We start from the raw sequence: 25275 nt of genomic DNA on the forward strand, positions 1-25275 counted from the left end.
TTATAATATTAATAGTATTAATTCAACAGTAAGATAAAACAAACATAAACACATGGAGCTAACAGGCCAGGTGCGGTGGCTCATACCTGTAATAACACCTGTAATAACAGGCCGAGGTAGGAAGATCACAAGGTCAGGAGATCGAGACCATCCTGGCTAACATGGTGAAACCCCGTCTCTACTAAAAATACAAAAAATTAGCCGGGTGTGGTGGCGGGCGCCTGTAGTCCCGGCTAATGGGAGGCTGAGGCAGAATGACCTGAACCCAGGAGGTGGAGCTTGCAGTGAGCCGAGATGGTGCCACTGCACTCCAGCCTGGGCAACAGAGCGAGACTCCGTCTCAAACAAAACAAAACAAAACAAAAAAACCACATGGAGCTAACAAAACAGTGCCAAAATAGGGAAATCAAAAAAATGACAGAAATGAAGGAGCAATAGGCAATTTAACAATAATGGTTAGAGACTTCGATGTTCCACCCTAACAATAAATAAACAAGAAAGCAGGGAATTAGCAATGAAGATCTGAACACCACTATAAATCTGACCTAACTGACATCTATAGAAGACTCTACCCAACAGCAGTATAACCTATTCTCAATCACATATAAAACAATCTCCAAAATAGATCACATGCTAGGTCATAAAACAAGTCTCAAATTTAAAAGAACTGAACTGATACAAAAAATGTTTTTCAATTACAGTGTAAGTAAATTAGAAATCAATGATAAAAAGAAATTTCAGAAATTCAAACATGTTTGAAAATTAAACAAGACACCTGTAAATAACCAATGGACTAGAGAGAAAAATCACAAAGGAAATATATTCAGAGCAGAATGAAAATGTAAACAAAACACATCAAAACTTACAGGATACAGATAATGCAGTGTTTAGAGGGAAAATTATAGCTGGGCACAGCAATGTTAAAAAAAAATTTTCAAGTGAGCTTCAACCTTAAGAAATTAGAAAAAGAGGAGAAAACCAAACCCAACACAAGTAGCAGGGGAAAAACCGATCAATATTAGAGGGAGAATCAATAAAACAGAAAAAAGAAAAAGTAAAGAAAGTGAAAACCAAAATTTGGTTCTTTAAAAAGACAAATAAAACTGACAAACCTTTAATTAAGGTAACCAAAAAAAAAAAAAAATATGAAGACACTAATTACCAAAATCAGGAATGAAAGGGTATCACTACTGAACTCAGAGGAATTACAAGAATTTTAAGGGAACATTATGAACAACTGTATACAAACAAATGTAAACAACTTAGAAAAAAATAAATTCTAAGACACAAATTACTGACTCTGAAGAGGATATAGAAAATATAAATAGAACTCTATTGGCTAAAGAAATTAGTAATTAAAATCTTCCCACAAAGAAAAGCCTTGGCCCACAGAGTTTCATTGGTGAATTTTACCAAACACTAAAGAAATAATACTAATCCTTCACAAACTCATCTAGATACTTCAATAGAAAACACTTTCTAATTCCCTCTATGAGGCTAACATTACCTTAATACCAAAGCCAGACGAAGATATCACGAGTAGAGATTTTTTTAATCCTAACAAAGTATCAGCATACCAAATCCAGCAGCATACAATAGGAATCATACAAATTGGCTATTCTTAAAACATTAAACATAAGCTTACCATATGACTTAAAAATTCTACTCAAGAATCTTTGTGGCCAGGCGTGGTGGCTCACACCTATCATCCCAGCACTTTGGGAGGCCGAGGTGGGCAGACCACCTGAGTTCAGGAGTTCGAAACCAGCCTGGCCAACACGGTGAAAGCCCACCTCTACTAAAAATACAAAAAAATTACTCAGGCGTGGTGGCACATGCCTGTAACCCCAGCTACTTGGGAGGCTGAGGCAGGAGAACTACTTGAACCCGGGAGGTAGAGGTTACAGTGAGCCGGGACTGCACCACTGCACTCTAGCCTGGACAACAAGAACAAAACTCTGTCTCAAAAAAAAAAAAAAAAAAAAAACAGAAAGAAAAAAACAATCTTTGCAAGAGAAGTTAAAACGTGTCTATACACAGACACATACGTGAATATTCATAGCAGTATTATTCATAGTTGCCAAAAATGGGAAACAATTCAAATTTCCATCAACTTATGAATGGATAAACAATATGTGATATATCCATACAATGGAGTACTATTCAGCAATGAAGAACCAATTAATACATGTTACAACATGAATGAACCTCAACAACATTTATACCTAATTTTTAAAAGACAAAAAATGATTACATATGATATGACTCCACTTATATAAAATGTTCATAAAAGTTTATAAAATAAAACTATTACTCAGTGGTGGCCTGGGGCCGGAGGTGGGACTAGGAGTAACTGCAAAGTAGGTACAACGTATCTTTCTGGGGTGATGAAAATACTCTAAAACTGATTTTTAATGATGGGTGCAAAATTCTTTAAATTTTCTAAAAACAAATTGCACTCTTAAGACATTTTATGAATTTTACTGTATATAAATTATACCTCAATAAACTGTTAAAAAAAAAAAACACTGATCTAACCAATCACCAGCTCTTTTAATACAACTTGAAAGGTTGATCAGCTGTTCAAGATCTTAGCTGTAGAAAACATAACAGAAAACAACTAAATTGCAGCTGGAGAGAATTAAAGTGGGTAAAAGGGAAGATTTTCTGACTTGTTGATTCAGCACACAGGAACACCAAACCAATGAAAACTATAAACAAATCACATTTCAGAATCAATGTGGCTCAGACAGAAGGTTACCTGAAGAGGGGGTCAAATTTCCATCTGCAGGGTAAATAATAAAATGATACGTGAACCAGACAAAGACATATTTAAAAAACAAAAGGAAAACAATAGGCCATTATCACTGAGTAATATTGACTCAAAAATCTTCAACAAAATACTAGCAAACAGAATTCAACAACATACTAAAAAAAAATCATTCATCATGACTAAGCGGGATTTATCCCCCGAGGGATGCGAGGATGGTTCAACACATGCAGTCAATAAATATGATACATCGTATCAGCAAAATGAAGGCAAAAACCATATAGTCATGTCAACTGATGCTGACAAAGCATTCGACAAAATTCAACATCTCTTCATAATAAAAAAATCTCACAAAACTAGATACAGAAGAAACACACCTCAACATAATGAAAGCCATATACCAGAGACCCATAGATAGTATCACAGTGAATGGTGAAAAACGGAAAGTCTGCCCTCAAAGATCTGGACCACAACTAGGATGTCCACTGTCACTATGTTATTCAACATAGTACTGGAAGTCCTAGAGAAATCAGACAAGAGAAAGAAATAAGAAGCATCCAAACTGGAAAGGAAGAAGTCAAATTATCCTTGTTTGCAGACGATATGATCTTTTATTTGAAAAAATCTAAAGACTCCACACACACAAAAAAAAACTATTAGAACTGATAAATTCAGTAAAGTTGCAAGATACAAAAATCATCATACAATATTCAGTAGCACTTCTATATGCTAACAGCAAACAATCTGAAAAAGAAATCAAGAAAGTAATTCCACTTATAAGAGCTATAAATAAAATACCTAAGAATTAACCAAAGAAGTGAAAGACCTCTACAATGAAAATTATAAAACACTGATGCAAAAAACTGATGAAGACACACAAAAAAATGGAAAGATACTCCATGTTCATGGATTGGAAGAATCAATATCATTAAAATGTTCACACTGCCAACAGCAATCTACAGATTTAATGCAGTGCCAATGACAAAATAGCAATGACACTCTTTACAGAAATAGAAAAAAACAATCCTAACATTTATATGGAACCACAAAAGACCCAGAATAGCCAAATCTATCCTAAGCAAAAAGAACAAACTGGAGGAATCACACCACCTGACTTCAAATTATGCTACAGAACTATCCTAACCAAAACAGCATGGTATTAGCATAAAAAGACACACAGATCAGTGGAACACAATAGAGAACCCAGGGATAAATCCACATACCTACGATGAACTCATTTTTGACAAATCTGCCAAGAACACACATTAGGGAAAGGGTAGTCTCTTCAAAAAATGGTGCTGGGAAAACTGGATATCTACATGCAAAAGAATGAAGACTCCTGGCCTGGTGTGGTGGCTCACGCCTGTAATCCCGGCACTTTGGGAGGCTGAGGCAGGTGGATCATTTGAGGTCAGGAGTTCGAGACAAGCCTGGGCAAAACTGGCAAAACACCGTCTCTACTACAAATACAAAAATTAGCCAGGCGTGGTGGTGCGCACCTGTAATCCCAGCTACTCAGGAGGCTGAGAAAGAATTGCTTGAACCTGGGAGGCAGAGGTTGCAGTGAGCCGAGATCGTGCCACTGCACTCCAGTCTGGGCAACAGAGCAAGACTGGGTCTCAAAAAAAGAAAAAAAAAAAAAAAAGAATGAAGACCCTTACCTCCTGCTATATGCAAAAATCAAATCAAAATGGCTTAAAGACTTAAATCTAAGACCTCAAACCGTGAAACTACTGAAAGAAAACATCTGGGACACTCTTCAGGACACTGACTGGACAAAGATTTCTTGGCTAATATCCCACATGCACAGGCAATCAAAGCAAATACGGACAAATGGGGTCACATCAAGTTAAAAAGCTTCTGCACAGCAAAGGAAATAATCAACAAAGTGAAAAGACAACCCACAGAATAGGAGAAAATATTTGCAAACTACCTCTCTGACAAGGGATTAATAACCAGAGAATATAAGGAGCTCAAACAAATGTACAGAAAAAAACCAAATAACCCAATAAAAAAAATGAGTAAAAGATCTGAATAGGCATTTCTCAAAAGAAAACATGTAAATGGCAAACAGGTATATGAAAAGGAGCTCAGTATCACTGAGCATCAGAGAAATGCAAATCAAAACTACAATCATTTCACCCCGGTTAAAACGGCTTTTAGCCAAACGTCAGACAATAATAAATGCTGGAGAGGATGTGGAGAAAAGGGAACCCTTGTACACTGTTGGTGGGAATGCAAACTAGTACAACCACTAGGGAGAACAGTTCGGCGACTCCTCAAAAAACTAAAAATAGCACTGCTGTATGATCCAGCAATCCCACTGCTTGGTATAACCCAAAGAAAGGAAATCAGTGTATCGAAGAGTATCTGCACTCCCATGTTATTATATAGACATAATTTATATGCATGTTATATATTGTGTATAATTTTTATATATAACATATAATTTATATATTTAATAATTTTTATATTTTTTATAATTTATATATAATATGCATATTATATATAAAAACTTTGGTTATTATTCACAATAATCAAGATTTGGAAGCAACTTAAATGTCCATTAACAGACAAATAAAGAATATATGGTCCATACACACATACTATTCAGCTATAAAAAAGAATCACAGTCTGTCATTTGCAACAACGTGGAACTGAAGGTAATTATGTTCAGTGAAACAAGCCAGGCACAAAAAGACAAAGTTTGCATGTTCTCACTTACTTGTGGAAGCTAAAAATTAAAACAATTGAACTCATAGAGACAGACAGTAGAAGGATGGTTATCAGAGGCTGGGAAGGGTAGTTGGGGGATGGTGGGGGAGGGTTAATGGGTACAAAAAAATAGAATATGACCTAGCACTTGGCAGCACATCAGGGTGACTATAGTCAAAAATAATTTAAATGAACATTTTTAAGTAACTAAAAGAGCATAATTGGGTCATCTATAACACAAAGCACAAATGCTTGAGGTGATGGATACCCCATTTACACTGATGTGGTCAGTATATGCATTGCATGCCTGTATCAAAATAGCTTCTGTAACCCATAAATATATACACCTACTGTGTACCCACAAAATTTAAAAACAAAAATTTTTCAAAAGATACTTTTTTTGGAATATTACACATATTAATATTTAAACTTGACATATGCTGATGGGAATAAATGTTTTCACAAACCAAAGAAATTCAACTCAAACAACTTTGATTTACTGCTTTATACTGAAGAAAACAAGATTTTTAAAATTATACTGTTATATATAGCACACCCGGACAGAAACAAGCCTTGTTAAGGCTAAATTATGTAATGAGTGTTGCTTATCTGGTATATTAGACTGTTCTTGCCTTGCTATAAAGAAATACCCAAGACTGGGTAATTTATAAGAAAAGAGGTTTAATTGGCTCACACTTTTGCAGGCTATACAGGAATCATAGTGGCATCTGCTTTCTGGGAGGCCTCAAGAAGCTTTCAATCACCGTGGAAGGCAAAGAGGTAGCAGGCACATCACATGGTGAAAGTAGGAGCAAGAGAGATAAAGCAGGGAGGTGCCACACACTTTTAAACAACTACATCTCACGAGAACTCACTATCACAGGGATATCATCAAGGGGATGGTGCTAAACCATTCCTGAGAAATCTGCCCCCATGATCCAATCACCTCTCACAGACCCCAACCCCAACACTAAAGATTACATGTCAACATGAAATATGGGCAAGAACACACATCCAAACTCTATCACCTGGTTTTGCCCCATCTGAGCATCAGAATCTTAATAGCATCCATCCAGACACCAACATATAACAATATGTAGTGGCAGGGGGAGAAGTGCCAAAAAAAAAAAAAAAAGAAAAGTAAGAGATAAACAATACACCTCAATTTTGAATAGTACAGAAGAATAGTTTTAGCCAAAAATAAGAAAAAATAAATAAATAAAGAGAGAGAGGCAGAAATTTAAGTGTAGAAATAAAACAATTTACAATAAGGAAAGGTATCAATAAGAAAGCAATGGGTAAAAAATGAATACAAATAAGAGATAAACAATACATCTAAATTTCAGATAAAGATAGAATTAAGAGTACAGTAAGATAGTTTGAGCCAAAAATGAGAAAGAAAAAAAAAAGAGGCAGAAATCAAAGTGTAGAAATAAAACAATTTATAATAAGCAAGGGTATCAATACAAAAGCAATGTTGGCAAGTTGCAAGAGGCAGAAGATGGAGATGAAAAGGAGAAGACTGAAAGTGTGTGTAAATCAGGAGTTAAGGATTAAAAAGTTGGGCCAAAAGGGCTAAAGGAAAGGAGGTTGAGGTGGAAATGCAGAAATGAAAGCTGGGTAGGGTAGGTGATAGCTGAAGAAAAAGGGGATGGGTGTTGAAGAGAACAAAATGAAGAATAAAACTCCATAACAGTTGATATGAAGTGAGCTGGGAGACCCTCAAATAGCCCAGAATAATGCAGGCATGGGATAATCACGCCTACAACACCCGGTCTGGACTGATTCTGGACTGTGGGCAAAGAAGTATCAATCAATATCTAGTAATTAAAGTAGACTGGTCACCCAAACAAAATCTCAAAAAATACACCGGTAGTAAAAACTGTACCTACTTCAGAAAACACTATTATAAATAATACTGCTCAAATCACAAAGTCAAGACTTCTCAAGAGGTCAGTTTGTGGCCAAAGGGAACCAAACAGATTAGATGAAGTAGGTTCCAATACAGCAGAGTTCAGATTCACTGTAGGTAAAGAAGTGGGAGAAATGACAATGAAAGAAGTTGTGGTCAGAGGGAAAAAAAAAAAAATCTCAATTTCAAAACTAAGGCTCCAAGGAGGTAAGGAAACAAGACAGTGAGCAGGTAAAGGGTTCATGTGATTTTATAATGGATCTAGAAGGCTTATAAGGTAGAATATTGTTATTAAGGAGACAAAAATACGAACAGGTTGATTAGTGACATTAAAAGCAATACTTTATTAGTTAAAACATAGGAGGTTCTAAAACCAATACACTGAGACATGCAAAATAATCTCTGTATTGATAATCTGTAATAGTTAAACAGTCACTGCACTTAAATTTAAGTGAAGATGATATACAGAAATTCAGTTTTATAATAAAAGATTAACTGAATGAGAATTTGTTTTATTAAGGGACTCTATTTGTATTAGTCGGTTCTCAGACTGCTATAAAGAAATATGTAAAACTGGGTAATTTATAAAGAAAAGAGGTTTAATTGGCTCATAGTTTTGCAGGTTGTACAGGAAGCATAGCGAAGCCTCAGGAAACTTCTGAGTTAATGCTGGAACGAGTTAAGATTTTGGGAGACTATTGGAAAGGTATGATTGGTTTTGAAATGTGAAAAGGACACGAGATTTGGGAGTGGTGAGGTGTGGAATGATATGGTTTGGCTCTGTGTCCCCACCCAAATCTCATCTCAAATTGTAATCTCCACATGTCAGAGGAGGGGACTAGTGAGAGGCTATTGGATTGTTGGGGCGGATTTCCCCCTTGCTGTTCCCTTGATAGTGAGCGAGTTTTCACGAGATGCGATGGTTTAAAGTGTGTGGCACATCCCCCCACCTCCTGCTCCGCCATATTAAGATGTGCTTGCTTCCCCTTCGCCCTCCACTGTGATTCTAAGTTTCTTGAGTCATACTTCTTACTAAGCCTGTGGAACTGTGAGTCAATTAAACCTCTTTTCTTTGTAAATTACCCAGTCTCAGGTAGTTATTTATAGCAGTGTGAGAGTGGACTAATACATGAAGGTTAACAACTGCTGGCTTTTTAGGGATGTATAAGCAGACTTCAGCATCCGGGTGAGCAGTGGAGCTGAAACCAGATAGAAGAGCAAGTGTGGTATTAGTCAAGTAGATCTAATAAGCAGCCTAATCCAAGGTATAGGCAGGTAGTTAGAAACTAGCATGTCTGTAAGAACCTGAATGATTCAAATAGAGATGTCTGGAATCAAGAAACATCAACAGACAAAGCCAAGGAGCTGTAACTTTTAGACATTCTCATTTGATGCTGTAGTAGGGGCAAAGAGGGAACCCAGTTGGAGTATTTCCCAATTGAGAAGTCAGTCAAGAGGGATAAATGTAATATGGAATATATGTACCTTAGAAATGTTCTGGAAGATTGTGTATATGTTATGTAACAGTTAATCTACTCATTTAATAATAGGTGATTTGCTACTTCGAAGAAATGCACTGTAAGTTATTTTTTAAATAGTGATATGATTTTGATTTGTGTCCCTGTCTAAATCTCATATCTAGTTATAATCCCTAGTGTTGGAGGTGGGACCTGGTGGGAGGTGACTGGATCATGAAACTTAGGTGAAAACTCAAAACCAGAGCCACAAATTTGAGAATCACCATTAAAGAAAACAGTATTTGGAAGTCTTAAGAATGAACAAGCTCTGACAATAATGTGATCTTGGTTAAAACCAGGGGATTTTTCTTTCCTAAACTTTCATTATATCCAAATAGCTACATTGCCCAAGACAGGGGCTAGTACTTAAACCATGTTTAAGAAGCTAACAATGGCTGAACGCAGTGGCTCATGCCTGTAATCCCAGTGCTTTGGGAAGCCAAGGTAGGAGGACCACTTGAGCCCAAAAGCTGAAGACTGGGCAACAGCGGGAGACCCATCTCTACAAAAAAATTTAAAAATTAGCCAGGCATAGTGGCGCATGCCTATGGTCCCACCTACTCAGGAGGCTGAGGGGGCAGAATCGCTTGAGCCCAGGAGGTCGAGGCTGCAAGTAAGCCATGTCACACCACTGCACTACAGCCTGCGTGACAAAGTGAGACCTTATCTAAAAAAAAAAAAAACAAAAAAAAAACCAGCAGCAGCTAACAATCAACTAGAAATAGGAAGGAACTTCCTCAACCTAATAAAAACCGTCTATGAAAAACCAACAGCTACATCATACTTAATGATGAAAGATCACGAACAAGACAAGGATGTCTATTCTCACCACTTCTACTGAACATTGTACTGGAGGTTCTAGTCTAGGCAAGTAAGCAAGAAATAAAAAGCATCCAGACTGGAAAGAAAAAAGTAAAATTATCTCTAGTCACAGGAAATTATCTCTAGCCACTAAAAAATATTAGTGCTAATAAGAAAGTTCAACAAAGTTGTAGGATTCAAGAGCAATATATAAAATCACTTGTATTTCTATACATTACCAATAAACAATCTAAAAATAAGAAAATTCCATACACAACAGCATTTAAAAACTTTAGAAATTTAACAAAATCCAAAACTCGTACTCTTGAAACTGTAAGATATGACGAGATTAAAGAACCTTAATAATGGAAAGCGTCCCATGTTCATGGAAAGACTTATTATCAAGATGGCAATATTTCCCAAATTGATCTATTGATTCAATGCAGTACCTATTGAAATTGCAACTGTCTTTTTGGCAGACATTGACCCATGGATGCTAAAATATGGGAAGGCAAGTGACTCATAAAAGCCAAAATCTTGAAAAACAAAAACAAACTTGGAAGACTTGCACTTCCCAACTTCAAGCTTACTACTGAAGGAGTGAAGGGTTTGTCATCCCAAGATATAAGTCAGATTGGTACAGTGATTATTTTGAGTTGAAAACATTAGAGAAATTGTAGTTTCCTACAAAGACAGGGGAGCTAACCTGTCTCTTCCTGCACATGGCAAGACATAAAGATTCCTCTAGAAGGGGTACCCTCACCATACCAGGGAGAGAAAAATAACCCTTACTTCCAGAGACTTGGAATTGGAAGCTACAATGGACCTGAACAAATATTCTTAAGGGAGTCATCCTTATCTTCTACCTGTTTCACACCCCTCCCCAATATATCTCCTAGTTACTCCCCTAGAAAATTGCCTGCCCCAGCCAGATTTTCTTTGTTTTATCCTTTTTTTCTCAAATTTATCATTCTTTGTCTAAAAAGTATAAAAGCATCTTGCTTTGGTCACTTTTTCAGAATTCAATCGCTTGTGAAGATCACCATGTATATGGAAAATGTGCTAAATTTGTATGTTTTTCTCTTGTTAATCTGCCTGGTGTCAGTGTGGTTTCCAGACTCAGCTGAAAAGCCCAGTAAGAGGTTAAAGCGGGGTTGAAAGAGATCTCTGACTCTGTACACTACAAAGCTATAGTTATCAAGACAGCATGGTACTGGCATAGGGACAGACATATAGACCAATGGAATAGAACTGAGAGCCCAGAAATAAACTCTCGCATTTACAGTCAACTGATTCACGATAAAGATGCCAAGACAATTCAATGGGGGAAAGATTAGTTTTTTCAACAAATGGCACTGGGACAAGTGGGTATCTACATGCAATTAAATATATATATATATATAGAAGTTGAAATCCTACCTCAAAGCATATACAAAACAAATCAAAATGGATCACAGCCCTAAATGTAAGAGCTAAAACTTTTGCTTGTATTAGTTCCCTAGGGCTAACAAATGACCATAAATTTGGTAGCTTAAAAAACATAAATGTATTCTCTCACAGTTTGGAGAGTACTAGTCTGAAATCAAGGTGACCTTCTGAACACTAAGGGAAAGTCCTTCCTTGCCTTTTCCAGCATCTGTGCTCCTGGAGTTCACTGGCACGGAACTGCATGACTCCAACCTTTGTCTCCATCTTTACATGGCCTTTTCGCCTACTGTCTCTGTCTTCTCTTCTGTTGGGTTCAGGGGGCTTCTGGGCTGAACACACAGAGATTCCTGGACAATGGCATCCCCAGAGAGGGCATGGAAGCTTCTACTCTTTCTGCCATACTTCACCCTATGTATTTCTTCCACCTGTATCCTTTTGTAACATCCTTTAGAATAAATAAGCAAAAATAAGATTTTCCCCGAGTTCTGTGAACTGCTCCACCAAATTAATCAAACCCAAGGAGGGGGTCATCGGAACTCCAATTTATAGCCAGTCATCAGAAGCCCAAGTAAAACAACCTGGGGCTTGCAACTGGCATCTGAAGTGGAGGCAGTCTTGTGGGACTGCACTTGTGGATTTGACGATATCTACAGGTAGACAGTGTCAGAACTGAACTGAATGAGAGGACCATCTAGCTGGTGTACACTGGAGAATTTGCTGAAGAACTGGTTGCTTCCTTGGTATGTAGGGGAAAACTGAAATGTGACACATTTGCTCACAACAGCATTCTTAGTAGTCAGATTACGGTAAGAGAAACTGGGTTTGTTTTTTTCCTATATCCTTATCACAAATAACTACTTCTCCAAAAAGGACACACAAATGGCCAATATGCACATGAAAAGATGCTCAACATCATTAGCCATCAAGACTACAGTAAGATACTACTTCATGGCTAGGTGCAGTGGCTCACACTGCAATCCTAGCACTTTGGGAGGCTGGGGAGGTAGAGGGCCGCACATCACTTAAGCTCGTAAGTTCAAGGCCAGCCTGGGCAACATGGCAAAAACCCATCTCTGCCAAAATAAAAAAATTAGCTGTGCATAGTGGCATGTACCTGTAGCCCCAGCTACTTGGGGGGCTGAGGCAGAAGGATAACTTGAGCCCAGGAGGTTGAAGCTGCACTGAGCCATGATCACACCACTGCACTCCAACCTGAGTGACAAAGTGAGACCCTGTGTCAAAAAAAATAAAAAATAAAAAGAGATACAACTTCAGACACACTAGGATGGCTATAATTTAAGACAGACAATAATGAGTAGTATTGAGGATGTGGAGAAACTGGAATGCTCATACACTGCTGGGAATGTAAAATGGTGCAGTCACTCTAGAAAACAGAACAGCAGTTCCTCAAAAGGCTAAATACAGAGTTACTATATTACCCAATGATTCCATTCCTATATCCCAGAGAAATGACAACTTAGGTCTACATAAAATCTTGTACACAAATGTTTGTATCAGCATTATTCATAATAACCAAAAAAATGTAAACACAAATGTCCATTAACTGATGAGTAGATAAAGAAAATGTGGTATATCCATACAATGGAATATTATTCAGCAATTAAAAATAAATGCCAATACTTGCTACAAAGTAGATGAACCCTGAAAACACACTAAGTAAAACAGGAAAAGTCTACAGAGGCAGAATAGTTGTTGTCAAGAAGCCGGCAAGAATGAGGTTTGGGGGTTGATACTTTAGGGGTAAGGGGTTTGTTTTTGTCATAAAATGTTCTAAAATTGATTTTGGTGGTACTTGCACAGCTTTGCGAATATATTAAAAAACACTGAATTGTACAATTTAAGTTTGCGTGTGAATTACATAATGCTGGTTAAAATACAAAAAAGATCAAACTTTTTAATACGGAAATTGTTAAAGAGAAAAGGCTGCCTCTCTATACTGATTTACGCTTCCTTATTATAAAACCTGTATTTCTTTAGTATTTTTGGTAACAGGAAATAAATGTAATGCTTCTCTGTACCCACTCTTATTCTAAGCTTCTGAAACAAGTATTTCTCTACTCAATTGCCTTTTTAAAGTATTTTAACTGTCTTGTGCTAGATGTTTTAATATTATCTTTGGCCTTAAATCCTGAGGAATAGAAAATACATACCTTTAAATTTATAAATAGATAAATCCAGATGAGTAAACCCTTACCAATAAGAATGTCAACTTAAATTAACTAGGCAAAAGTAGGCTTTTCACAAAAGTTAATAGGCGTAATAATTCTATCCAGACTCTACTATGTAAGCCAATCAGCATACACATAGAAGAATACTGGTAACTTTTTTTTAAATCGGTATCGCATAAGGAGGGTGGATGAATCATTTAAGAGTGTAACTAAGAATTGGGGATGAGGGATGGGAATGGAAATTAAACCTAAGATATTTAAAATATTAAACCATTTCAACTTTACATTGTATACAATATCCCAGTAACAGTTTAAAACACTACTGTTTTAAGTTAACTAGTAATTTCATTAATTTTGGCTTTAAATTTAAGGTATAACTTTGTGACTGATTTGATACGATGTGAACTGCCCATAGGATGCATTATTCAAAACAAAAGACCTAAGCCTGAACCTCCAGGTACAGGGTATTTTCCATGGGCATCTCACTCCAGCCCAGAATGGGTACATTCACTGAATATAAATTTTACATTAGACCAGAAAATTAAAAATGAAATAAGACAAAATGCTGAAAAACTTAATGCATCCCAAATCTAACTATTTGGGTTATCTGCTCTTTAACCACCATAATCAATGTTTTTGTTTTTTTTTTTTTTTTTTTTTTTTTGAGATGGAGTCTCGCTCTGTCGCCCAGGCTGGAGCCCAGTGGTGCGATCTAGGCTCACTGCATGCTCCGCCTCCCAGGTTCATGCCATTCTCCTGCCTCAGCCTCCCAAGTAGCTGGGACTACAGGCCTCCGCCACCACGCCTGGCTAATTTTTTGTGTTTTTAATAGAGATGGGGGTTTCATCGTGTTAGCCAGGATGGTCTCGATCTCCTGACATTGTGATCTGCCCACCTCGGCCTCCCAAAGTGCCGGGATTATAGGCGTGAGCCACCACGACCGGCCCCATAATCAATGTTTAATTGCATTTTCATAATTTGAATTTACCCTAGTGGAACTATGTAACCAAAAAATTACCAATTATCATACAAATCCAAGACACTCTCAATTGTAGATACAAACAGGTCATTAATATAGCTATGAGAAATATTTTAAGATATACTCACTCTCATTCAAACTTTTGCTTAGTACTTAATGTTCTCGATCTGTACTAAAATATTTTATGTATGTTCTGATTTACAGCAGTAGCTACCTAACTGGTCTTGGGTGTCCCTGTTTATCTGCCTTTTGTAATCTATTCTTCCAAAACTTGTAATGGTTATCTAACTTTCAGTGATCACGGACCTCTCTGAGGATCTAATAAAGTTATGAATCCTTTTGAGTAAAATACATACCTGCACATTCTTGCCAAAACCTTCACACGCCCTATTTTAAGGAGGCCCAGCTCAAACGACCCATCACTTACCAATGAAGTCCAAACTTCTCAGCCTGGGATTCAAAGCATTTAATGTAGTCACTGTTAACTTAGCTAATTTATCTTCTATCTTTTCCAACTACACACCCCAGTCAAGACTATCTCCTCATTATCCCAACCATCCTTCCTAGCTTGCCTTCACAGTTCCCTCTTGTTGCTTCCACTGACAACTGCTTACTTTCAACAAATACTTCTGGTGAACCTAAAATACCTCCCCTGCCATGAGGGTTTCCCTCTACTTACAATCAGATTATCTGATCCTTTTGAATTCTGAAACATGTTATCTGTACCTCTTATGGAGCTCACCAGGTTCTATTTTGTATCGCAAAAGGTATCCAAAAAGTGAGGAAACACAGAACTTGTTTTTGAATTGTATGTTACACTTTCAAATAGTATGCTCTATATGTTTTCCTTCAGCCTCTATAAGCCTCTTCATGTGATGTACCTCACTTACCCTACATCTGTGTGTTTTTTTTCTCCCTCTTCTAAGATCTGTAAGAGTAGAGAGAGTACCTTCTTCACCCTTGTGTCCCGTCATCTCCAGCACAAAACAGGAAGACACGCCAGGCGTGGTGGCTCATGCCTGTAATCCCAGCATTTTGGGAGGCCGAGGCAGGAGGATCATGAGGTCACGAGACTGAGACCATCCTGGCCAACACAGTGAAACCCGTATCTACCAAAAATACAAAAATTAGCTGGGTGTGGTGATGGGCGCCTGTAGTCCCAGCTACTAGGGAGGCTGAGGCAGAATTGCTTGAACCAGGGAAGCGGAGGTTGCAGTGAGCCAAGATTGCACCACTGCACTCCAGCCTGGTGACAGAGCGAGACTCTGTTTCAAAAACAACAACAACAACAAAAAAACAAAACAGGAAGACACCTGCTACATACAGTACCTGAATATCTGGGCATCAGTGTTCTTCTTCAGGTATTTCACGCATTCTGTATACCCTATTATAAGATTTCCCAAGAACCATCATTTTTTTGTGTTTTTTTTCCCTCAAAGATCAAACAATGCTCCACTCTTAGTGTGTACTTCATCAAATAAGAACTTATTAACTATCCAAAATAGTGGTTAAGTTACTCACATCCATCCAACACCTTTCTCACTGATATATGTCAACCCTGTTTAAAAAAACAAACAACAAAACCCCAACATCTTAAACATATCAATCCTCACCATAAACCCGTAAGGGAGCACACAAAGATGGCTCCTTCCCACAAATGATCCACATGTAAAAGCTATTACCCTTTAGTACTGCTGCAAACAAAGTTCATAAAACAAATTCCAAAAACAGAAATAAATACTATCCCAGATTACACATATGCATACTACGGAAGGCAGTGAGATAACCTGCATACAGGAACTTTTTTTAGGCTTCCTAAACATGATACAGAAGTTTATGACTAACAGATTCATGCTACAACATGGACGAACCTTAAAAATATGCTAAGTGAATGAGACACAAAAGGCCACATACTGTATGATTCCATTTATCTGAAATATCCAGAATAGGCACATTCAGAGACAGAAAGTAGATTAGTGGCTACCAGGGCTGGGAGAAGGGGAAAATGGAGAAAAACAGCTAATGGGTATGGGGTTTCTTTTTGGCAATGATAAAAATATTCTGGAATTGGATGGCGATAATGGTCGCACCGTTTGGTGAATATACTAAAAACCACTCAGCTGTACCCCTGATTAAGAGGGTGAACTTTATGACATGTAAGCTTTATTTCTATTTTTAAGGCGTGTTTTGAGCACGCTGGCTGTTTTATCTAGAAGAAAACTGTATTTAATGGGAATCTTATTTTGTAGTGTTGTTTTTTCAAACTGATCTAAACCAGCAGTTATAAACTGGCTCCTTACTAGTCCCTTTTTAAAACCAAAGCATTAATTGTTGTCAATAGTAGCTATCGACTTGTCAACGTTTACAAATACCTGTGGAGAGAGGTTTTGTCTAGCAATCTGGATTTCTGGCTTCCCCCCCAAAAAAAAAAAAAAAAAAAAATGGAGTTATAAAAATGCTAGGCACACCAGCACTGCAACAATGGCTTGGAGCTAGGCAGCACTAACATACTTGTTCCTATTTGCCATGATGTCCACTACTCCCTATTGTCTTCTAAACACTGAAGCCCAATGTCAATTACCGTTTAGCTTACTGGCTGTGAGTCTGTGATCCCTAAACAATGACCTTCTACCCTTCTTATTAGGCTGTACTGATGGTAAATTAAAATGTAATAATGGATGGTTACATTTTAACAAACCAACTGCAAGAATAAAAACTGTAACACTGATATCTGTTAGAAAAAAACCCTGCAATTGTCACAAATTTATTCGAACTAAAGTGAAATTCAAGGAAAAAATGTGTCCATTCCTATAAACAGAAAACAAATTATTTTCGGTTTACAATTAAAAATCATTTTCATCTACTCATAGTCAGAAAGTAATGCAGTAATAACTTCCTACCCCCATAATTAGGTGGTGGCACAAAATGAGAGAAAATTATCTTATTCAAATTGATCGGCTTTATAAGAACAAATTGTTTTACTTACTGATTTTATGTTTTAACCATCTAGAACCCTCCTGATGCTTAAATGCACAAAGAAAAACAACCCTTTTGCATTTGTAGCTTATATGTATTAAACTGTATTTTACAAAGCCAGAAGAAAACAAAATACGAGGTGAATAGCGAAATAGACCTAGAAAAGCACATTCTACTACTTCCTATGTCAAGTGTATATAAGGCTTTTGAGCTAAAAGCTATGGCAAGTACCATCCAGCTTTAGAAGTCTGTATGTCCTTATCTGTATCTTCTCCATTACTCCAAACAAAATAATCTAGCTGACCTGCTTTTACTGTAGATGGGAAAGTATAAGAGTATTTGCTTTCTATTTCATTTTTACCATCATTTCCAATGGCTAATAAAACATCAACATATAAGATGACCTCTAAAAACAGCTATTCCCTTTAAATTAGGCAAAACCAAACTTATTTCTCAAAGTCTTCCAAAAGAGCGACCAGATGAGCCAATTACTTAGTAGTTTAGAGGTAAACCTCAATGTTCTTTCTCCCCAAACCATTAAGCTTACAGGTAACTTTTTTTATTTTTTGGGGGGACGGAGTCTCGCTCTGTCACCCAGGCTGGAGTGCAGTGGCACGACCTCTGCTCACTGCAACCTCCGTCTCCTGGGTTCAATCGATTTTCCTGCTGCAGCCTCCAGAGTAGCTGGGATTACAGGTGTGCGCCACTACACCCGACTAATTTTTGTATTTTCAAGAGAAACGAGGTTTCACCATGTTGGCCAGGCTGGTCTTGAACTCCTGACCTCAAGTGATCCGCCCGCCTCGGCTTCCCAAAGTGTTGGGATTACAAGTGTAAGCCACCATGTCTGTCCACAAGTGGCATTTTAAAGCTCAATATTACCACTGAATATTAATGGATATACATAAGACTGGAATGGCATCACAATTTTCTCACAATTGCAATTCCAAAATAAAATCCAGTTGCACCTTTGCTTAACACAATCCTGTTTCTGTTAAAACCCGATGGTGAATCAAATAGAGGCTCTCCTAAAAGTTCACCAAATTTCTAATGCACACAGTAATCTAAATCACAACAACAACTTTTTCAAAAATGCAGGACTAGAAACAAAGGAAAACATCGATCAGTCATTACTTCAACCACTAACAATGGATGCACAAAGTGCGGTACTGGAAAACCCAGACCTTGAGTTTCACACTGTTAACAGTGTAAGATGCACGGCCTGTACTGGAATTAGCAGAAATGGTTTCTACTATAACTGTGCTTTACCTGCTATTCTCTTAACACTGCTGTCCAGTAGAACTATCTGAAATGAGATAAATGTTCTATGTCTGTCCTATTCAATACAATAGCCAATAGCTACATGTGGCTACTGAGCACTTAAAATGTGGCTAGCAAAACTAAGGAACTTGGTTTAATTTTAATTAAATTGCTACATGTGGCTAGTGGCTGTCTTATAGGACAGAACAGTTGTAGAATTTGAAATACAAGGTATAAACTGCATTGACTAAACTGTAGAGTTTTTCAAAGTATCGTACCCTGATGTTAACACCAGGCAAGACCATTCCGATACCAAATAATACATAAGGTCAGCGATCAGCCTAAACATAAAATAAAATTCACTTACGAAATGAGAATTCTTCATATTACTTAGATTCAGAATTGAAGGTGCAATATTTACTAAGTAATATAAAAAATGCGTCTCAGGTTCTTCCCCAGTGTTTTTGCAAACGGGGTGCTCACTTTCAAAATAGTTTCCCAAAACATGCAAGTTATTTTCCCTTCAAATCTATTCAACATCTTCCGTTCAGAAAAACAAATGGCAAAAATAAGTTCTCAACACTAGTAAGTGTGCTGTGACAAATCAATGTGTAAATGTCACACATTAATTTTCCTTTTCCTTAAAAGAGGGTAAAAATGTTTGGCAGCGTCCGGATCTTTCAAAAGCCTTATTACCCATCTTTCCAAATGTTTAGGTGTACCAATCATTCAGATACAGTTGCGATTTCGTTACTGGATACAAAGTAGTTTTTTAGTTCCAGAGAGTTACAAGTCTTTTTGGCACAGGTATTCTTTGACCAGCTCTTCCTAAGTCAAGAAAAGTAACAAGATGGTGCACAAAATGTCAAACGAAAACAAGTCTGGAAACTTGAATTGAGTAACTAGTGGCTAAGCGGAATCAATTACCTTTAACCCTGAGAGTGAGTCCCTCGCACTACTCAGCCAAGCAAACAGAACAAGGTCGTGACCCTGGGTCACGGCCGCCAGCACCGCTCCCGCCCGGCAGCGGGAAGCCACCTGTTAGGCCCGAGCCTCACCTGGCAGGAAAGAGGAAGCGCTTGCCCGGCAGCTCGCCCGACGCTAGGGCGCTGAGCGTGGAACCCGCCCCTCTTGCTGCAGCGGCTAGACCCCCGGCGGCACGTGGGCTTCACCCCGACCCCGGCGGCTCTGACAGGCGGGTCGCCCGCGGACCCCGGCCCGCCGCCTCGCGCCGGTCCCCGGGGCAGGACCCCCGTTTCCCTCGCAACCACCCCGCCGAGCGGGCGCCCAGGCGGCCCACCCCGCCGGTCCGCCCTGCTTCCTTTCCTTCCCGGACGGCGCGATCCCGCCCTGCAGCCCCTCACCTACCTGGTCGCGGAGTTTGAGGAACGCCATGGCGGTCGCCTCCGCGCCCACTCCAGCCTCCGCCGCCGCCTCCGCCGCCGCCGCCCGGCCCACCGCTCCCGCCCTAGTAGCCTTGGCCGCTGCCTGGGACCAGCGGGTCGGCGGCCGACTGCGCTGAGAAGACCGCGGGCAGGGGGCGGCACCGCCTCCCCGGCCGCCCGCCGCCGCCGCCGCCGCCGCCGAGAGGTGAGAAGCTCGGCCGGTCCCGCCTCCTCCTCTGAGGACTCCCCGCCCTCTTCCTTCCTTTCTTTCTCCTTCCCTCTGCTGCCTCCCCGAGCAGCCCTACCCGCCGCTGCCGCCGCCGCCTCCTCACGCCCCCTTCCCGAAATACCCTGGCAGCCCCCGCGGCCGCGCCGTTCCAGCCCGCGGCAGCGGCGGCATCCAAACTCCACAATATTACCACCACCGCCCGCCGCGATTGGCGGCCGCGCGGGGGAGAGGCCAGAGTAAGCCGAGCGCCCATTGGCCACGCCGCCGCGCTTGCTGGTGCCCCCCGCCTCCTGCGGAGGGAGGGGCGGGCGGAGGAAGCCGCAAGGGTGGGCGCGGAGCCGCGGCGCGGGCGGGGCGGGGGAGTCGACAGGGGCGCGGGCCGGGGGAGGGCGGCCAGGTGTCCCGGCTCCCAGGCGCGCGCCTCAGGCGTGGTGGGCGGAGCCCGGGGCGGAGGTGGCGGCAGGAGATGGGGAACGGCCCCGGACTCGCACGTGGAGGTGGAGCGCGGACGCCTCCCTCTGCCAGGGCAAGACTAAGGAGCTGGGTGAGGGACCGGAAGGGCTGGAAGGGGTGGGCACCTGGGGGCTGCGGCGAGTGGCGATGGGTGAGCTGGACTTGCACGTGGAGGAAGCGTGAGAATGCGCCCCTGGGTTTGGAGAGGGTGGGGAGCCAAGGAATGGGATGAGAGGTGGTCACGGAATGGGGGGCGCTGCTGTACTCCACGGAGGCTACAGACCGAGACCGGGTGAGGGGCGGGGGTGATGCTGGCACTGTGGACGGAAGGGCGTCGTCTTCGCAGCCGAACAGGTTGTGGACGCCCAATCCTTTTTCTACCCGCAGTCCCAATCTGAAGCTAAGCTATGTGGTTTTCCCTTGAAAGCTCCCCAGCCAGGCTTGCTGCCTCCACCCCCTTCTTTCGCATCTGAAGGATTTTGCCTCCCACTCGACAGAAATCAATTTTCTTAAACATAAAAAAAAAAAAAAAAAGATGTGCAGGATTTCTAATAAATAGCATCCTTGGATGGAGGAGAAGAGGAATGACTCCCTCACCCTGCCACACACACCCCCACGCCACCCCGCAGCTCTGAAACGGCTTTTCTTTCTTAGGCAGCCGCACGCTGTTGCCATTCCAGGCTCGTGTGGGAGAAGATTGTTGTGCGCCTGGGTCTGTCCGCCCGGGCGGCTCCAGCCTCTGGTTTATACAAGGTGCAGATGGTTAAAACACAAACGTGTGACGTCAGGCTCGGTTTAAAAGTCCCTTCTACCCCCTACATCAGTTGTGTCTCTTGGGATGGACTTTATTTAGAAAATCGATTCGAGCCTAATGGCAGCCTAGAGAAATGGAGATCGTCGTCAGGACTATCAGATTATTGTAATGCTGCACTTACAACAAAAAACTTAGCTTTAGCCACGCAAAAAAAAAGAAAAAAGAAAAAAGAAAATGAAAATAGAGTGCAAGATCAAAAACACACCTGGTTAACTGATAGTATGACTCTTCCAATTTTCTTTGACATATCCATGCCATGGTTCCATTGAAACAATTTCTTACCTAAAATTATGTCCCTCGTCGTGATATTTTCTACTTAAAATGGAGGAATTCTTATAACTGTGATCTAACCGTCATAATGAGGCTAAAAAGGAAATCAAACTGCTCTTGCTTTGCATTCTCTTCAGTAGCTCCTTTCCCCTTTATTTCAACTCCAGCAGATAAAATAGAGATACCATTTGTCACCCAACCCCTCCTTATCAGTTCATTGAGGATGAATGAGTTAATGTCGTGAAAGCATTTGAGTTCTCCAAAACAAAGGTGTTGTGATAATATTACTAGAGTACTTTGTGACTACAAATTAGCTTTGTGAATAATTACCCATGTGCCATATCCAATCGAGTTCTATCTTAGTCTAGGAGTGTTAGGATTTACCCTCATTTATGAGTAAGCCTGTTAAGCACTATGGATGTTGAGCCAAGAATTAATATATCCCTCCTCTTTCCCCCAAATAATCTCTTCTCTAGGTTAAAGTTCTAGAATTTAAAAACACAATGAGAACCTGATTAGGAACATGGCAAAGATGATTTTTTGGGAGAATGTAAGTGTATTTGAGAGTATGAATTTATGGACTGAATATGCATTTTAATAGATTTTGTGATTGAAGCTAATGAAACTTAGAAGGGCTCTTTTGAAATTTTCTAATTAACAGTAATCAATGAAAATGTTTTATGATGCACCATCTGCGTTATAGTAGATATGGAGCTCTCCTTATAGATGATGCTTCACACGTCGCTGGGTTCTCACCCTTCTGCACCATGAACACCATTTAACTTCTCTTGTGTCTCAGTTTCAACATTCGTAAAAAACTAAGCTTAACATTTCCTGGTGTACTCATCTTACACCGTCAGATAAGATAATGATATTAAAGGCTGTGGAAAACTCTGAAGGACCATTACACTATATTACTATGACAGCAACTACAGGGTACTTCAAAAAGTTTGTGGGAAAAAGAAAGGTTAAAATTAAAATGTAAACTTTATTTCTCAACATAAGATTTGTCAAGTTCAAGATGATAAGCAATGATACCAACCATTTAGTTCATCCTTAAAGAACTGAGGGTCCTGGGAATTTAATCATGTCAATGCAGTCTTTTTTATATTAATAATGTAATATTAGTAACAGAAGAAAAATACATGCCTTTTAAAGAATTGTTAAGATTAGGAAACAAAAATAAGTCAGAAGGAGCCAAATTAGGAGTATGAGGTGGATGCCTAACGGTTTTCCATCAAAATCCCAACAAAATTGCCCTTATTTGGTGAGAGGAATGAGCAGGAGCAGCATTATGTTGGAGAAGGACTCTCTAGTGAAGCTTTGTCGAGCATTTTCCTGCTAAAGCTTTGTCTAACTTTCTCAAAAACACTTTCATAATAAGCAGATGTTATTGTTCATTGTCCTGCTATAAAGTCAAGCAAAATGTGTTGAACATCCCAAAAGACTGTTGCCATGACCTTTGTTCTTGACTGATCTGCTTTTGCTTTGGCTGGACCCTTCCACCTCTTGGTAGCCATTGCTTTGATTGTGCTTTGTCTTCAGGATCATAATGGTAGGGCCATGTTTCATCTGTTAAAATTATTTGAAGGAGTGTAGGAGTGTTTTAGGGTCTCGACCCTACTCATTTAAAATTTCTGTTGAAAGCCTTTCTCTTGCCTGAAACTGATCGGGGCCCAATGGTTTGGGTACCCATTTAGTTGAAAGTTTGGTGAACTTTAATTTTTCAGTCAGAATTATGTAAGCTGAACCAATTGAGATGTCTCTGGTGTTGGCTCTTCTTCAATTAGGGTACAAACAAGATATTTTCCTCACAAATTGATGTGGTCTGCCACTGTGGGCTTTATGTTTGACATTGTCTTGTCCCTTCTTCAAATTAGTTATCCATTTGTAAACTGCTTATTTTTGGGGGGGGTGGGCATTGTCCCCAAAAACTATTCATAAAGCATCAGTGATTTCCCCATTCTTCCACCCAAGCTTCACCATTAATTTGATGTTTGTTCTTGCCTCAATTTTAACAGATTCATGTTGTTCTGATAGGGGCTCTTTTCAAACTGATGTCTTATCCTTCTTAGTGCTGCAAACTGTATCCTGTTCAGATACATTATAACAAGTTAATATTAAGTTTATGTTGGTGGAAAAAAATTGAAATCCAGCAAGACGCAGTGACTCATGGCTGTAATCCCAGCACTTTGGAAGGCCAAGACAGGTGGATCACTTGAGCCTGGGAGTTTGAGAACAGCCTGGCCAATGTGGCCAAAGCCTGTTTCTACTAAAAATACAAAAATTAGCCAGGTGTGGTGGCACGTGCCTGTAATACCAATAATTTGGGTGGCTGAGGCACAAGAATCACTTGAGCCTGGAGGCAGAAGTTGCAGTGAGCCAAGATGGCATCACTGCACTCCAATCTGGGCAATGGAGCAAGACTCTGTCTCAAAAAGGGGGGGGGGGGGAAAGGAATAATTAAAATCCATGCATATTTTTTCATAATATGCATTTTCCATGAACTTTTTGAACACCCCTTGTACATTTTCATAGCTGCTGAAAAAAATAGGAAAAAAAGTCTATACAACCAGGTGCTCATGCCTGTGATTCCAGCACTTTGGGAGGCCAAGGTGGGCAGATAACTTGAGGCCAGGAGTTTGAGACCAACCTGTCCAAATGGTGAAACCCTATCTCTACTAAAAATACAAAAATGAACTGGGTGTGGTGGCACATGCCTGTAATCCCAGCTACTCAGGAGCCTGAGGCACGAGAATTGCTTGAACCTGGGAGGCGGAGGCTGCAGTGAGCTGAGATCGTGCCATTGCACTCCAGCCTGTGTGACATATGAGACTCTGTTTCAAAAAACAAAAAACAAAACAAAACAAAAAAAACTGCAGTTGAGCCAAAACAAGGTTCATGTTCAAATTCTAATTTTTAAAAAATCTTCATTATAAGGCTATTCCTGCTTACAATGAACTATTTACATATTAGGGAAATTCTTAGCACCAAAAAAATAAAAACCATATCATTGAAGCCAATGGGGCCAGGAACTTAATTGTTGCCAGTAATCAATCAATTTTTCTCTCTTGTTTTCCACACGTCTCTTTCTTTATTATTACAGCCAGTAGCTCCACTGACACACTTTAAGTACTCTGCAGTGATAAAAAGAAAAGTGTCAATATTCCTGATACATCTGAAGAAATGACTAATTGGTTGGACTAGACTCAGGTGCTCATGCCTCAGCCAATCACTACTGCAAGGTCTTGGAGCTGATGACAGTCTCCATTCAAAATGCACGTCCAAAATGATAGAAGGAAAGATATTATACAGATGTGACCACCAGGGTATTTGCTGTGAGCTAGGCTGCCACACCAAATTTTATTTACTGTTCTACTACTGTTTTTACTGTTGGGCACTTGCACAGCACCTTATATGCTTACTTCATTTAAATTTTTTATTAACCTTTTTATGTTGGGAACTGGAGCCCAAAGAAATTGTGTGTTCCCAAAGTTACCCAGCTAATCAATGGCAGAGCCTGGATGCATAAGGACCTTGAAAGCCAGAAGAGCAGCTTATGTGGTAGGAAATAGAT

At 39.8% G+C, this 25275-nt stretch overlaps 1 protein-coding gene across 3 annotated transcripts in view; it reads right to left on the minus strand.

Annotated features, from left to right (window-relative positions):
- The window catches only part of ANKRD28 (ankyrin repeat domain 28), a 190118-nt gene extending 169777 nt beyond the window's left edge, over window positions 1-20341 (minus strand). Inside the window, exon 1 of one of the 3 annotated variants that reach the window (XM_021934884.2) lies at window positions 19916-20030. In XM_021934884.2, the coding sequence (XP_021790576.1) occupies window positions 19916-19942 (27 nt within the window). In that variant the 5' untranslated portion in view covers window positions 19943-20030. Of the gene's footprint in view, window positions 1-19915 lie in introns of all 3 variants that reach the window. The other 2 variants (XM_021934887.2, XM_021934885.2) reach the window with 2 other exon arrangements.
- Between the last annotated feature and the right edge of the window lie 4934 nt (window positions 20342-25275).

This window comes from Papio anubis, chromosome 2 (assembly GCF_008728515.1).
Source record: "Papio anubis isolate 15944 chromosome 2, Panubis1.0, whole genome shotgun sequence".
Lineage (NCBI taxonomy): Eukaryota > Metazoa > Chordata > Mammalia > Primates > Cercopithecidae > Papio > Papio anubis.